Genomic DNA, 12930 nt, shown 5'->3' on the forward strand with positions numbered 1-12930 from the left:
TGCCCCGGAAATTCTCCTCTAAATTATAGAGTTTGGTTCCTCGTGTACAAAGCACTTCCCCTCACTTTCAGAAGGTCCAGGCCGCCCCCTGTTCACCGCACCCTCTCGGGGGGTCCTAAAAGCACAAAAGGCAGCGGCGGGGAGAGGTTAAACCCGGATGCAACGGAGCCCCAGCTCTGGTCTAGTGGACGGCCCAGGGCGTGGACCCGGAGGGGGGGGCTGTCCGGGCAGGTGGGGCCAGGGAGGTGTCCCCTGGAGGTACAGCGGCCATGGGGGTGAGCAATATCCGGATGCCCTTTATGGCGGATCAGGATGATAGCTGTTTTGGTTGGGGAATGCGGGGGCAGAGGAGGGAGGTGAAAAGAGAAGGAAAAAAACCCCAAATATTTTAAATATTATCACTTTCAGGCAGGAAACAGTAACCTAAGAAAGTTAAAGGAAGACGCAACAAACAAGAAGAGGGCTAGGAGATCAAAGACGAGGAATGAGACAGCGTTAGACTAATAAATTGTTCCCCGAGTGACACGAAGCAAGGTGCAAAGAGGAAGACCCCGGCCCGCCGCTGCCGCCGTCTAGACTCGGGGGGCTGGAGCGGCCGACAGTGATGGCGTTTAAAGTAGAACCTGCCCTGAGTGAGGCGACCCGACAGACCGATTTCAGGGAGCGATTTCGAGGAGCGCGGGAAGGAACTTAGTCTGGGCCAAAAAATGCTGAGAGTCCGCGCCACAGCCCGTTACTGCCGGGTTTTGTCTCCCGCAAGTCGGAGCGGTCCAAGCAGGACGCGCTGTCCCTCAACCTGGGCCGAGGAGGATCCAGATACTGCTCGCAAGGCCGCGGCCTCGCTGGACCCGAGTCCCGCGGGCGCCGAAAGCTCTCTTTCGTTTCTGGGTTTCTCGCGCTCCTCCTGCCTTCTGCAGCAGGGTTTTAAAACGAGACGGCCAAAGTCAGGCTTTCAATAAGGCCTCTTGAATCGCATGTTCTTAAGCCATTGCTCTCCTACTTATTTGGCTGAAAAGACAGAAATGCGCTAGGTTATATATGACATTATTAACAGAAACACTCGTTGACGCTTGGCCTGGAGTGGGCACATGGAGGCGGAGTTCTCGGCCGCCCAGCTGTCTTTAGATAAAGACACTGTTCACTGCTTTCTTGGGTCTGGGTCCCTACCTACCAAGCACGATGTGTTTCCCCAGCTTCATGGTGCCAACTAGTGCTCACAATTTAAATCTAGCTAAGAATGTAAACCCAGGCCTCTCAGGGCAGCGCAGAAAGGCTGCCACGCTTCTCCGAACGTGTCCCCCGTTGCCCCTCGCACGACCTGCGCGTAGGTTCTCCAGCCCGTGAGCAGTCTTTGGTCGCGGCGCCGGGACAAACCATCAACAACGAGTTCAAAGAGGCTCCGGCTGGCGCGGGGTGCTGTCTGGGCGGCGTGCGGGGAAGCGGGTCCAAAGGCAGCCGCGCGGAGAGAACCGCCTCCCGGCCGCCCGCCGGCCAAGGGCAAGCGAGGCCCCGCCTGGCGGCCCGTGAAGCCTCTGAGACCTCGGCGGGCCTGTACCTACCTGAGGCCTCCGCGACCTGCGGAGAGAAGCGGTAGCCACCGATCTGCTCCTTTGCCATTTATTCGTAGTTACATAAACCGAGCTTTCTATCTGCCGCTTGGAATCGTGGCTACGGACGGCTCTCAGGAAGCTTATAAAGCCCTTCTGACAATCAGATGCTGTGAAACATTGTGTATTGTGTAAGGAAATATAACGAAGGCTTATGTCCATAATACCAACGTGTTTATATAAACTGAAAAAAGTGTGGGGAGAGAGAGAGAGAGAGAGAGAGACCGACCGACCCCGGAGAGATGTCAGCCAAAATCCCGTCCCCAGGTTTACAGCGTGTGCAGCATGGAGATGCAGGTTGTAAACATTTTGTGGGCTTGGCAGCGACTATTACAACCCAAATAAATGCCTCGCGTGGAGTGCTCACGGGGCTCTGCGGTGCTTCGAAGGGTTCTTTTTGCTTTTGCGTTTTCCCCCTGAAACCATTCTGCACCTGGGGCCGATCCCCGCACTGCACTCAGGGAGCCTCCTGGAAGGCTCCAGGGCGTGTTCCCCGCCCAGGGTCAGGATAGGCTGTGCCTGGATTGGGGTCCCCTCCCTCCTCCTGGCTTCCTGAGCAGGGGACGCCAGAATAACCTCGGGACCTCCACTGCCGAGGAAATTCAGCAGCGAGAGAAAGCAGGACGGCTTTCACGACGTGACCTCCCATCCCTCAACTAGAACGTTATATTAAATATCGCACTTATTTTAAAATAACTAAAGCAGTTCCTAGTCTGTCCCCAAGGATTCCCCATCCCAAGCAACTCAGCCGCCAGACCCACACTAGACAGTCGTCAAGAATGCCTTTACTCAGCCGGGTTTTCAACCGCCTGATTTTGCCACGTACTCAGGGCGGCCGAGTCCCGGAGTTCTGGCTCGCCTGCGGGTGCCGGCTGGTCAGTCGGACCCCGAATCGGGGCACAGCCTTTAGGGATCTCCCAGGACAAGGAAGGACCCTTGGCCAAGGTGTGCGCCCTCTGCACACCCTCTGGGCGTGGGGATGGGGGTCACCAGGTCCTGGGGCTGTAGGCCTTAGTCCTTGTGTCTGTCCGCCGGTTAACCGGGCTCTCCGAGCTGCATGCTGCCCCGAGGCTCATCCGCGGCTGGGCACGGTGACCGCCGCGCCTGGGGCTGCAGTCCCGCCGCGCTAGGCCCCTGGCATAGGGTAGAGGGGAACGGGAGGGTGCGGGTCAGGAGACCCCCCGCCCCGCTTCCTTGTTTCCTAGCGAAGCTTCCACCTCAGCGTGAGCAGCACGAAACACACACCACCGCTGTTCACTCAAATCTGTCTCCCATTCCAGCAAGGCTCGCGTCAAGTCGACATCTTAGGGAACTTCCAGGGTCGCGGCGGCGGGAGATGGCGGCGCGGGCGCCTCTTGCGTGGAGCCACACTGCCATCTGCTGGCCGAATGTTGGCACTGCAGCTCCAGCAACCGGCCTGAACTTCGGCCGCAGCCTCGGTAGACCCGGCGTCTCCCTCCCGAAAGCCCGCGAGGGCCGGGTCCCCGGGGGGTCTGCGTGGAGCCCGGAATCTACGCTGGCGAAAGAGTAGTGCCCATAAAAGAGAGCTGTTTCCGCAGCCGCATTATCGGCGGCAGACAGAGCAAACAAATGAAAGGGCTTTGGTGGAAAATCTTAATTGAAGCTGGACAGTTGTAAACTCATTAAGGGCCGAATTCCAGACAGTTCGCAGACCCGGCCTTTATGGCACACCCTTACTGCCCATTCTTTGAAGTTCCTTCTGTCTGCAACAACAGAGGGCGTCTCAACCTGGCGGCGGGGTGGGGGTGGGGGTGGGGGTGCCAAGGGATGTCCCATCCCCCTGCGCCCTGGTTCCCTTTTTACTTGTCCAGCTACAGATATCGTTGCAGAAGTCGCAGGGGGCAGGGGACGCGGGGGGGGGGGGGAAGGGTGGAGAGGGCGAGAAAAGAAAAGGGGGAGATGAGGTTGAACCTTCCAGCCCCATCTACAAGGCTCTAGGGACTCCGAGGTAGTGGCGGTTCCCTCCCGCAACCCTTTACACCCCATAAACGGTAACAGCCCTCATTTTCTTTTATGGTGCTTTGGGCTCCTTCTTTGCCTCGGCCTTGCCTCTGCCGGGACTTGTGCTTAGAGAGGGGCGCGCAGACCAGGGCTCAGAATTCCCCGGGCCAGCCAGACAAGATATGGGGATGCGGGGGCACAGGCCTTCAGTCTCCTGAGAGCCCCAAACGTCTGTCCCAGCGGCCACGTTGGAGCGATCCGACTCCTGTTTCCCTCCTTGGAGACTCCTTAAGAGGCAGACACTCAGCTCTTGGTCCCACTGCCCCCCACCTGCTCACCCCGACTGTCAGGGATGGCCCAGCAGTCTCCTCAGATCTGGGTTTGGGAAATTTCTTGGGGCCCCAGGATGAAAGAGAGACCTTTCATTGTTACTGGCCAGTGATACTCGAGACCCCAGCCCAGCTCCTCAGAGGCCCCCTCGGCAGCCCCACAAATGGACACAAAGCCTGGAGCCTGGCCTTGCCGCTGGGTATCCCCCAGCCTTCCTCCACCGCTTGCGCCGCCAGGCAGCGGGCCTAGAGGCGAGCACTCAGGCCCCGCCGCCCTGCCGGCTGGCTGCAGTAGGTTCCAGCTTCCCAAAACCCTCAGAGCAAAATCGAGGTTCTGTCCTCTTTCAACCGAGCCCCAACCCAGAGACTACCCAGGCTCCCTGTCCCAGGAGAAGGTGCAAAGACCCGTAACATAAAAAAGATATAGATAGATAGAAAAGAATCAATATATTTATTTAGCAAAAAGTTAAATAACATCTCAACACAAGTTGGTCAGTAGGCCTTGAGGTAACTATTGCAAAATATACAGTGTATGCTCAGCCCAGTGGAAACCCCAGATTCACCAAGAATACAAATCTACAGTAGCCCAATGGCGGTTTCATAGTGTATAATTTATTATCAATAAAATTAACTCCATTACAATAAGCATTCATTTCCCCCGGTTAAAATTAAACGTAAACCATAGGTAGCAACCTTCTGCACATACGTATAGCTCCAAATATCCTCATGGTTTGTCTGGTGCAAAAACAATATTCAAGCTGGTCTGATCGCTTTTTCCTTTAATATGTGGTTTATATATACAATTGATAAGACAGGTTGATAGCGCATGTAGAAACTAAAATGCCTGATTTTCAAAAGTGGAGAAAACCATGAATCTATGCATCCTAGAGAATCTTTTCTTTAAAAAACAAAAACAAAAACTATTTCACTGGGAAATCCTTACAGCTAATTTACAATCAAAGGTTAACAGCCTAGTTATACAGAAGACATATTCCACTACAGAGCTATACCCTATGCAACTGTTTTCCTCCTCATAAACAACCTGAGTTCAAATTGAATTCTAGCTTTCACAATCACAACGGGTGCTTCACCCAGCACAGAAGTTTGAGTCACAAAACATAATTACCACAATAAAACACAGCGTTCAAGTATCTGGGCAGATTGCTCTGCCTCACAAAGAGAAAATTAAATTAACTACACAGACTAAAAACTATACAGCCTGCAGTCAACAGTTGTGCATTATAAAAAAAAGGTAGTTTTTTTTGTTTGTTTGTTTGTTTTAAGTCAGGAACAGGTAGATTTTATAAAATATATACAAGCTAGCACACACAGCCATCAGCGCTAATGCCCCCTTCTTTTTTTTTTCTTTTTCTTTTTTTCTTTTTTTTTTTTTTCCTATAGAAAATGGAAAGCTTACGATACCTCCTTCATCAAAGCGGCAGGCCAAGGAGCCCGCCTGAGAAGGGTATGCCAGGGAGAGATGAGGCCTGCAGTTTAGAACCGCTCTGTGAGGGGTGCTGGAGGCTCGCTCGGGTGGGATGGGGTTGGGAGAAGGGGATGGGCAGTCCTTTCTCTCTCTCTCGTTCTCTCTCTTTCTCTCTCTCTAGCTCCATCTGTTTTCTAAATGAACTCGAGTGGCATCACTCATCCTTCGCTCGGTCCTTGTTGATTTTCTTCATTTTCATCCTGCGGTTCTGGAACCAGATCTTGACCTGCCTTTCGGTGAGGTTGAGCAGTCGGGCCACCTCGTACCTGCGGTCCCTGGTGAGGTACATGTTGAACAGAAACTCTTTCTCCAGTTCCAGCGTCTGGTGTTTCGTATAAGGGCAGCGCTTCTTCCGTGTGGAGCGCGCATGGAGCCAGTTGGCCGCAGGGTTGCCTGCGGGAGAGAGAAATGGGATTTAAAAGGAGAAGAAGTACGCCCCCTCCTCCTCTGGGGGCTAAGGAACCTCCTAGGGTCTTCGGCCAAAGTGCAGGACGCTGCTGAATTGGTTAGGGAAGGCGGCAGAGGCTCGGACACAATGGACCCCTGGCAGACAGACGCAGGGACGGTCACTTACAATTGCACGCCGTAAAACCTCAGCCCCCCTCCTCCTCTCGGAGGCCCTCCTTTCCCTTCCTCTGTCCTCCTGTCCTGTCCTTTCCTTTCCTTTCCCACACTTTCTGCACGCTGAGCGATGAAATTTGGAAAAAGATCGTTTGCCATGCTGTCTTGTACTCGTGTAGTAAGGTTAATTTCCTTTTTTCTCTCACTAACTCTGTGTCTTCCCTTCCCCACCTTTCCTTCTATTCTCCCCGCCCCCCTTATTTGACCTCCCTGGAAGGCCGTGGGAGCGAGGCAGGCCGTCACTGCGCCCCTAGGCACCCCAAGACCATTGATCACTTCTCCAGTTTATTTGAATAATCTGGCATAGGGACTCTCGTGGCCTGGTCGCCTGCAGCCTCATCTAAGGCAGGATTTACGCCTCCACTGGCTGAAGGCAAGAAGTGGAGGGAATCGGCCGTCTTCCCCAGTGTCCTAGCTGCAGTTGACGCCGTTGCTCGCGGACAATCCAGCCGCACAAAAGACTCTGCCGCGCTGCTTTCGAAGAACGACCCAAAGTATCTCTGCCCTGGTCCTGGGCAGCCAGGGAGATGGGTGGCTGGTCTTGGCTCGGCCCGTAGCTTCCGCCCCGCCCCCTCTCTTGGTGGCAGCCGCCTCCCCTCCCCCCCGAGACCCGCAGGCCCGCTTGTCACAGCTCTGTGGACTTGGGGCCCCATCTGAGGCGTCCCAAACAGCAACTTCTGGCTCCGGGCCCCTGCTTAGGAGGCTTGCAGCGCAGGCGAAGGCAGGCTCAAAAGAAAGCTGGCGGGCCGGCAGATCCGGGTGGCCGGCGTGGAGGCGGCGGTGGGTCTGGAGGGAGGAGACACTTACTGGGATCGATGGGGGGCTTGTCTCCGCCGCTCTCATTCTCAGCATTGTTTTCGGAGAAGGCGCCTTCGCTGGGCTGTTTTTCTCTATCAACTGGAGGAGAACCACAAGCATAGTCAGTCAGGGACAGAGTGTGAGTGTCAAGCGTGGGACAGTCACCCCTTCTGGCCGACAGCGGTTCAGGTTTAATGCCATAAGGCCGGCTGGAGGGCAAGCCCGCGAAGGAGAGCGCGCCGGGCGTGGGCTCCAGCCAGGAGCGCATGTACCTGCCGTCCGGCGCCGCCGCCGCCACGGGCGCCTGTGAGTGCACATAGGGGTGGTGGTGGTGGTGGTGATACACCGCTGCGGGCACCGCGCTGGCGCCCGCCGCGTGCACCGGGTTCCACGAGGCGCCGAACACCGCCGTCTTGGACTGGAAGCTGCACGGGCTGAAGTCGGGGTGCTCGGCCAGCGCCGCCGCCTGCCGGGGGGGCTGGCCCAGGGTCCCCGGAGGGTAGCGGCCGGCGCCCAGCTCGTCCGCGGCGTCGGCGCCCAGCAGGAACGAGTCCACATAGTAGTTGCCCAGAGCCCCGGTCGTGGCCATCGCCGAGCTCTGCGCCCGGCCGGCCGGCCCGACCCGCGGAAATTATGAAACTGCAGATTTCATGTAACAACTTGGTGGCACCAGGGGGGGAAGTACAGTCACCTAATAAGTTGCCGGCGCCCGCGCCCCCATTGGCCGCGCGCGTCACGTGTCCGCCCGGCAGAACAATAACGCGTAAATCACTCCGCACGCTATTAATGGCCCGGTGTTTTGCAGTCATAATTTTTATAGCAAAAGCCATATGTTTTTATGCAAAAGGATCGCGGCGCTCCGCGATCGGGTTTGTTTTAATTGTGGCCAACGAAGATTAAAAGATCAAATCTGGCCTTGCCTCCGGACTCCCTCCCCTCCCACCGCCACCGCCAGACGCACACTTCTTAAGCGGACTATTTTATATCACAATTAATCACGCCATCAGCAAGGCGCGGGTCCCGCGTTCGAGTGCGGCGAGCGGAGCCCCTCACATAAAATTAGACAATAATTGAAGCCATAAAAAAGCAGCCAAATCGCATTCTCGCTCTACTGTATTTAAATCTATATTTATGATATTTCATAAGGAGTTATTGTTTCAGAAGCCACACAGGCTGGTGGGAAGTTGGGAACGACCAACAGATTCGTTTACCTCGCCGTGGCTCCCAGCTGTAAAAATTTACGAGGACTTGGAAAGGTTAAATTAGACTGTTGTGTTTGGTTGGCGAGCTCCCTGTAAATAATCCCTGCAGTCCCCAGAGATGCGAGTTTGCCCCGGGCCGGCCGCGAAAAGTCAAATTCAACGCAGTAGCAGTCCCATACTGAGCCGCCACCGCCACCGCCCGAGCGCGCTGTGCAGAGACAGGCCGCCCACGGGACCCAGCCTCTGGAATCTGCCCGACCAGAGTGCAGGGTGCCCAGGGAGCGCCCAAATTCGCCGCTGCGCCTCCAGCGAGCGCCCCACGAGGAGCGACCAGGGAAGCAGCAGCCAGCCATCTGTGAGCGGAGGGTTTGGGGGCTTGCTGGTGCTGCTCGGCAGGCCCCGACCGCGCACACGCGCGCCGGGCGCGCCCCGCTTAGCGTCGGCGGGAATCGCAATCCCCAGGCTTGGACGCAGCAAGCACCCCAGCCCTGTGCTCCGACCTCGAAGGCCCTAACGCTGAGCTCTGCAAGCCTCATCGCACTCCCTGAATCCGAGCTGCAAAAACAAACAAAAACAAAAACACGAGGCGACACCGATGGAAGGAGAATTTGGCCTAAGAGACCCGGCAGCTCCACAGCTGGGAGGCCAGTACCGGAGCAGCTGGCCTCAGAGCCCAGTCTGAGTCCTTCTTTCCTGACCCGTGTCCTGAGCGCGCCCGCCTCGGTTACCCACGCGGCCCGCGGCTCAGCGGAGTTACAAGGCCCAACGTGAGGCGGCCGCAGCTCAAGTCCAGGGCCAGAAATTAAAACGAGGAGGGGCACGGGGCATTGACTTTAATCCTATTCCTTAGCTTGGCCAAATTGAGAAGGGTGTTTCTCACCCTTTAGAGCCTTTCAGGGGTAAATTAAAAGGCCTCGGCCTCTCTGTTAATTGGAAGGGAAAAAACCCACCCCAAATCCAAACAGAAAGCAGCGACTCCTAAAAACGGGGTAATTAAATTCACGTGTGAACACTATGCAAGAGTGTGTTTCTCATTAGCCCACTTCCCTGGCGGCGAGGGCGCTTCCATCTCCTGTTTTGCCTTCACCCTCCCCAACAGTTCCAGTAATACCCCCCCTCCAAAAGGCCTGACACATCCCTATCCGGCACAGGGATCTTCACATGCCAGGCTCTGCCTGATAGCAAGGCTGAGAAGCCGCGTGGAGACCAACCCGGTGCCCCTTTCTCAGCCCGCGCCGGAAGAGGGAAGTGGCGCACACAATGAACTCCGACGTGGCCGGTCCTGGCCTCCTCAGCCCCCTCCCCCCCGCTAATATTTTCCCTTTCCCTCTAAATTCCTCCACGTCATCCCCACCCCCACCGCTTCCCAAGGTGTCCCAAATATCCGGTAATTTGCGGGGCCTCTGAGATTTTCATTAAGAAAAATTAATCCGGGAGGAAATTTTCTCCCCTGATGTAATTGTCCGCAAACGGACAGGACATACCTGATTGCCTTTTCCACTTTTTTTTTGTACCCAGAGAAGACACGAATTATTAACAGTAATATTTTAAATAAAAGATCATTCCTTTAAATATTCCTAGCCTCCAAAATAGGACAGTTACTAAATAATTAGGAGACCTTGAGTGTTAAGTGGTCCTTACTGGTGCGTAGAAGGGGGCGGGAATCACAATACAAAAATTATCCCTCTTCGGCTCAGAGGTTTGGGAAGAGACTTCAGGCTTTTGTATCTGCTTTTATTTTGGAAGTAAAAGGGATTTCGTGCGCATAAAGAAATAATAAATGGGAGTGATTACAAATTGCCTCTTCTCACCTGAGAGTCTAAAACCTTGGCCTCCAGAACAAATCCAATACACAGGTCCTGAAAATGGCAAAGAAGAGTTGTTGAAAATGTGGTGTGCCGGCCTTTCAGATCACAGGACCAGGAGCTGAGCGATGAAAACAGTTCCTGGGCCCGAAGCTGAGCTGGAAAGGGAAGAACTACTCCATGGGAATGAACCCGAATGCCTGAATGTGTGTGTTTTGGGGGCTAGGGAGGGATGGAGGTTGTTTTGGGTTCCCAGTAATACCGAGAATGGTCCGACTGGCTTCCAACGGTAGACTACAATTTGGAACAAAGACCCAAGTTTGTATTCCAATGGTTGTGGACTTTAGAATTTCCTTCCCCTATTATTTGAAACAGGTTGGCGCTGGAAGTTCCCCTTCTCCAGCAATCTTCCGCACGAAGATGCCATATCTAACAGACTCTGAACCTGACAGAAGCTACTGGCAAGCAAGCAGCCAGACAATCTTTGCTTTAGCGGGACTCTGTTATGGCAGTTAAAAGCCTGAGCTGAGATCCGCAAGGCCGGGAGAGTGGAGGAAGCTTCCTGGAGATCTTCCTCTGTGGCCAGACTCCATCGAGCCTGGCTGAGCGTCAGCCTAGGTCCCAGCCTCAGGCCCCCAGTAAGGCTGGCGAAGCCCTCCTTGCCCTCGGTGCGGGCACACGAAAACGCCGCGAATGCCCACAAATGGGATCTCCTATGCTGTTGCTGCTGACTCGCGGCGGAGGAACGCAAGGCCGCCGCCATCCGGTCGTGATCGTAACCGAGGCCTTGTCAGCGCAGCGGCACACCAGGCCCAGGTCCACAGCCCTCGACAGCCGCCCGCGCGAGTTCTTCCTCACCAGATTCCGACTTGAACGCCCAGAGGAAAATAAGACCCCCCTCCAGGCTCTTCCCGAGCTAGCCCTGGGTCCCCCAGAAGGAAGAGTTGTGGAGGAAAGGAGGTAGAGATAGAAAACTGGGCACAGAGAGACTGCGGATGAAACAAAAATAAACAGAAGGGGGAAAAGAATGAAGGAGTAAAGGAAAGAAGAAAGGAAAAAAAAACAGGAAGAAAGGCGGGAAGGAAAGAAAGAAGGAAGAAAAGAGTCCAAGGCGACTCCTGTGAGCAGAAGGAGCTTGCAGAGAGAAGGGTGAGTGACAAGGCCAGTATCCCAGTCCCTGCCTGCCCTTCTCTTCCAGATTAGACTGCGTCTCCACTGACAGAGAAACCTTTCCTTATCTCCTATCCTGGATTGGGGCTGATGGTGTCCCAGCCTTGCAGGAGAATGGCGGGGTCCCTGGCCAGGGACAGACCTGGAGCGGGAAGGCCCAGAATGGAAGCGCGCGCCCCTGACCTTGAATGGCCCGGGACCCAGAATTCCTACCACGCCCCCGGCGTCTGCTAAGGAGCCGCTAACCTGACCATACCTGCTCAGGGCCAAGTGGGGGGTCGGGAGGGTGAGCAGCCTGGCAAAGCGCTGAGAAGGAGGCAAGGACGAGGCTCCTGCGCGGGGGAAACCGAGGTTGCCACCGCAGGCCGGGCACGAGCAGAGCCTGGGTGCCCCGCCGGGCCCGGCCCGGCCCGGCCCCCGCACACAGGTACCTGGAGACGATTTCAACTGAAGTAATGAAGGCAGTGTCGTGCTGTCGAGAGAAAGGTGGATCCCAACAACAGGAAACTACCTAAATCACCGACCAGTTCTGGTGCTGCCCGCACGGGGCTGCCTCGCCCGCCGCTGCTGCCGCCACTGCCGCCGCCACCGCCACCGCCGCCGCCAAGGGAGAACCCAGTGATCGCGCCCGGCCCGGTCCCTCGCCAACCTGCGCCCTCCGCTGCCACTGCGTGTTCCGGGCTACGGCTAAGGCATCGCGAAAGGAGAAGCCACCGGCCCAGTAAGGTAAACCTAGGAGAGGGAGGGAAGGAAGGTAAAGGAGAGAGAGGAAAATGGAAGGAGGGGAGAGAACGAGAACGGAGGACGAGCAGGGTGCGTGCTGGTTCCCCAAATCTTGCAGCTCGGCAAGTTGGCGCCGAGAGGCGGCAGCTCTGGGCGACTCCAAAGCGCCAGGGACAGCCCGGAGCCCGGCTCCCTGTCTGGTCTCGGCCTCCTGCGCTCGCTCCCCACGGCTCGCTCTCCCCCTCTCTCCCTCCCTGCGAGGCAGCCAGCCCCGGCGCGCGCTCCCGCGCCCCCTCCCCCTGCCGCCGCCCCCCACCCCCACCTCCCGCGAGCAGGAAGCGCGTGGCCCCGCGGAGGGCGACCAGGTGGGGGAGGCCGTGCTGGGGGAGGGGACCCCCAGGCAGCCCAGCAGCGGTCTACCTAACCGCTGCGTGGACGCTAGTGACGCGTCCTGGGCCCAGCCTGCTCCCCGGATTGGGGGTTATCAAGGACCAGGGGACCCACAAAATAACCAGCCTCTGCGAGCTTCCCTGGGGCTCCCGAAAGAAATCCTGTTTGGCTTCCTCTGTCTAATGCAGCTCCCCTCTCAACTGAAACCACCGGTCCAAGACAGCCACAATCCAGATATACTAGCAAGTCATAAAACCGAACAAAAGCCGACAAACCTTACGGCACCAGGGCCATAGGGCCCAGACAAATTACGACTGTCTAGGTAATATTTAAATAGATGCCTAAAGTAATTGCAGGGGGTGAGGGCTAGTCCTCCTGTTGTAAAAGTGGTGGACGGGCTAAAGTGGAAGGTGAAGATAAGTCAAAAAAAAGAGGTGAAATTAAAAAGCTTCATTCCACAGCTTTTATTCTTCTATAAGAACATAAACATCGTCTTTTTTTCAACGCACAGCAGCATTACAATATTAATTTATTCTGATTTAAGATTAGAAGTAAATAGAGCTAGAACTAACATTTATAATAACGTAGAATGCATTTGCATAAAACAAGATTGGCAGTTTTTCATAATAATAGACATTTATACAGATTTGCATTTATAGTTTTTTTTCTTTTTCTGCACCTACAGGTTTGACCCTTTTATGCATGTAACTTCACAGTATAAAGGAAACCCAAACAATGTCTCCCTTTTCTTGTCTATTCTGCTTGCCCCAGCCCACCTCGGCTTCCATGAATTTTGGAAAGAAAAAAAAGAAAAGAAAAGAAAAAAGTGGGGGAAAA

General features: G+C 55.3%; 2 protein-coding genes and 1 long non-coding RNA gene across 3 annotated transcripts; 1 reads left to right on the forward strand and 2 right to left on the reverse strand.

The window, feature by feature from the left end:
* Nucleotides 1-4330: 4330 nt before the first annotated feature.
* On the reverse strand, nucleotides 4331-7723 carry HOXA9 (homeobox A9). The gene is made up of 2 exons (XM_016135948.2): nucleotides 6813-7723; nucleotides 4331-5777 (listed from the first exon to the last, which is right to left on the reverse strand). Exons 1-2 carry the CDS (start codon nucleotides 7390-7392, stop codon nucleotides 5539-5541), a joined length of 819 nt encoding a protein of 272 aa, XP_015991434.2. The 5' UTR covers nucleotides 7393-7723; the 3' UTR covers nucleotides 4331-5538.
* On the reverse strand, nucleotides 6826-11676 carry LOC118610666. The gene is made up of 4 exons (XM_036230211.1): nucleotides 11669-11676; nucleotides 11526-11556; nucleotides 9817-11487; nucleotides 6826-6902 (listed from the first exon to the last, which is right to left on the reverse strand). The coding sequence occupies exons 1-3, from the start codon at nucleotides 11674-11676 to the stop codon at nucleotides 10438-10440; spliced, it is 1089 nt and encodes a 362-aa protein (XP_036086104.1). The 3' UTR covers nucleotides 6826-6902; nucleotides 9817-10437.
* A 388-nt stretch (nucleotides 11677-12064) lies between these two features.
* Nucleotides 12065-12902, forward strand: LOC107505677. The gene is made up of 2 exons (XR_004953941.1): nucleotides 12065-12415; nucleotides 12779-12902. It is a non-coding gene; the product is annotated as an uncharacterized LOC107505677 (long non-coding RNA).
* The last annotated feature ends 28 nt before the right edge of the window (nucleotides 12903-12930 follow it).

Source organism: Rousettus aegyptiacus, unplaced genomic scaffold, assembly GCF_014176215.1.
Source record: "Rousettus aegyptiacus isolate mRouAeg1 unplaced genomic scaffold, mRouAeg1.p scaffold_m13_p_13, whole genome shotgun sequence".
Lineage (NCBI taxonomy): Eukaryota > Metazoa > Chordata > Mammalia > Chiroptera > Pteropodidae > Rousettus > Rousettus aegyptiacus.

What these genes read in the sequence shown, in the direction of transcription:
- HOXA9 (XM_016135948.2), bottom strand. Translation starts at nt 7,392, where the DNA reads ATGGCCACGACCGGGGCTCTGGGCAACTACTATGTGGACTCGTTCCTG. An exon ending in CAAGCCCCCCATCGATCCCA is followed by an intron (nt 5,778 to 6,812) that starts GTAAGTGTCTCC and finishes TCTCTCCCGCAG; the next exon opens with GCAACCCTGCGGCCAACTGG.
- LOC118610666 (XM_036230211.1), bottom strand. An exon ending in GCGGCGGGCGAGGCAGCCCC is followed by an intron (nt 11,488 to 11,525) that starts GTGCGGGCAGCA and finishes TGATTTAGGTAG; the next exon opens with TTTCCTGTTGTTGGGATCCA.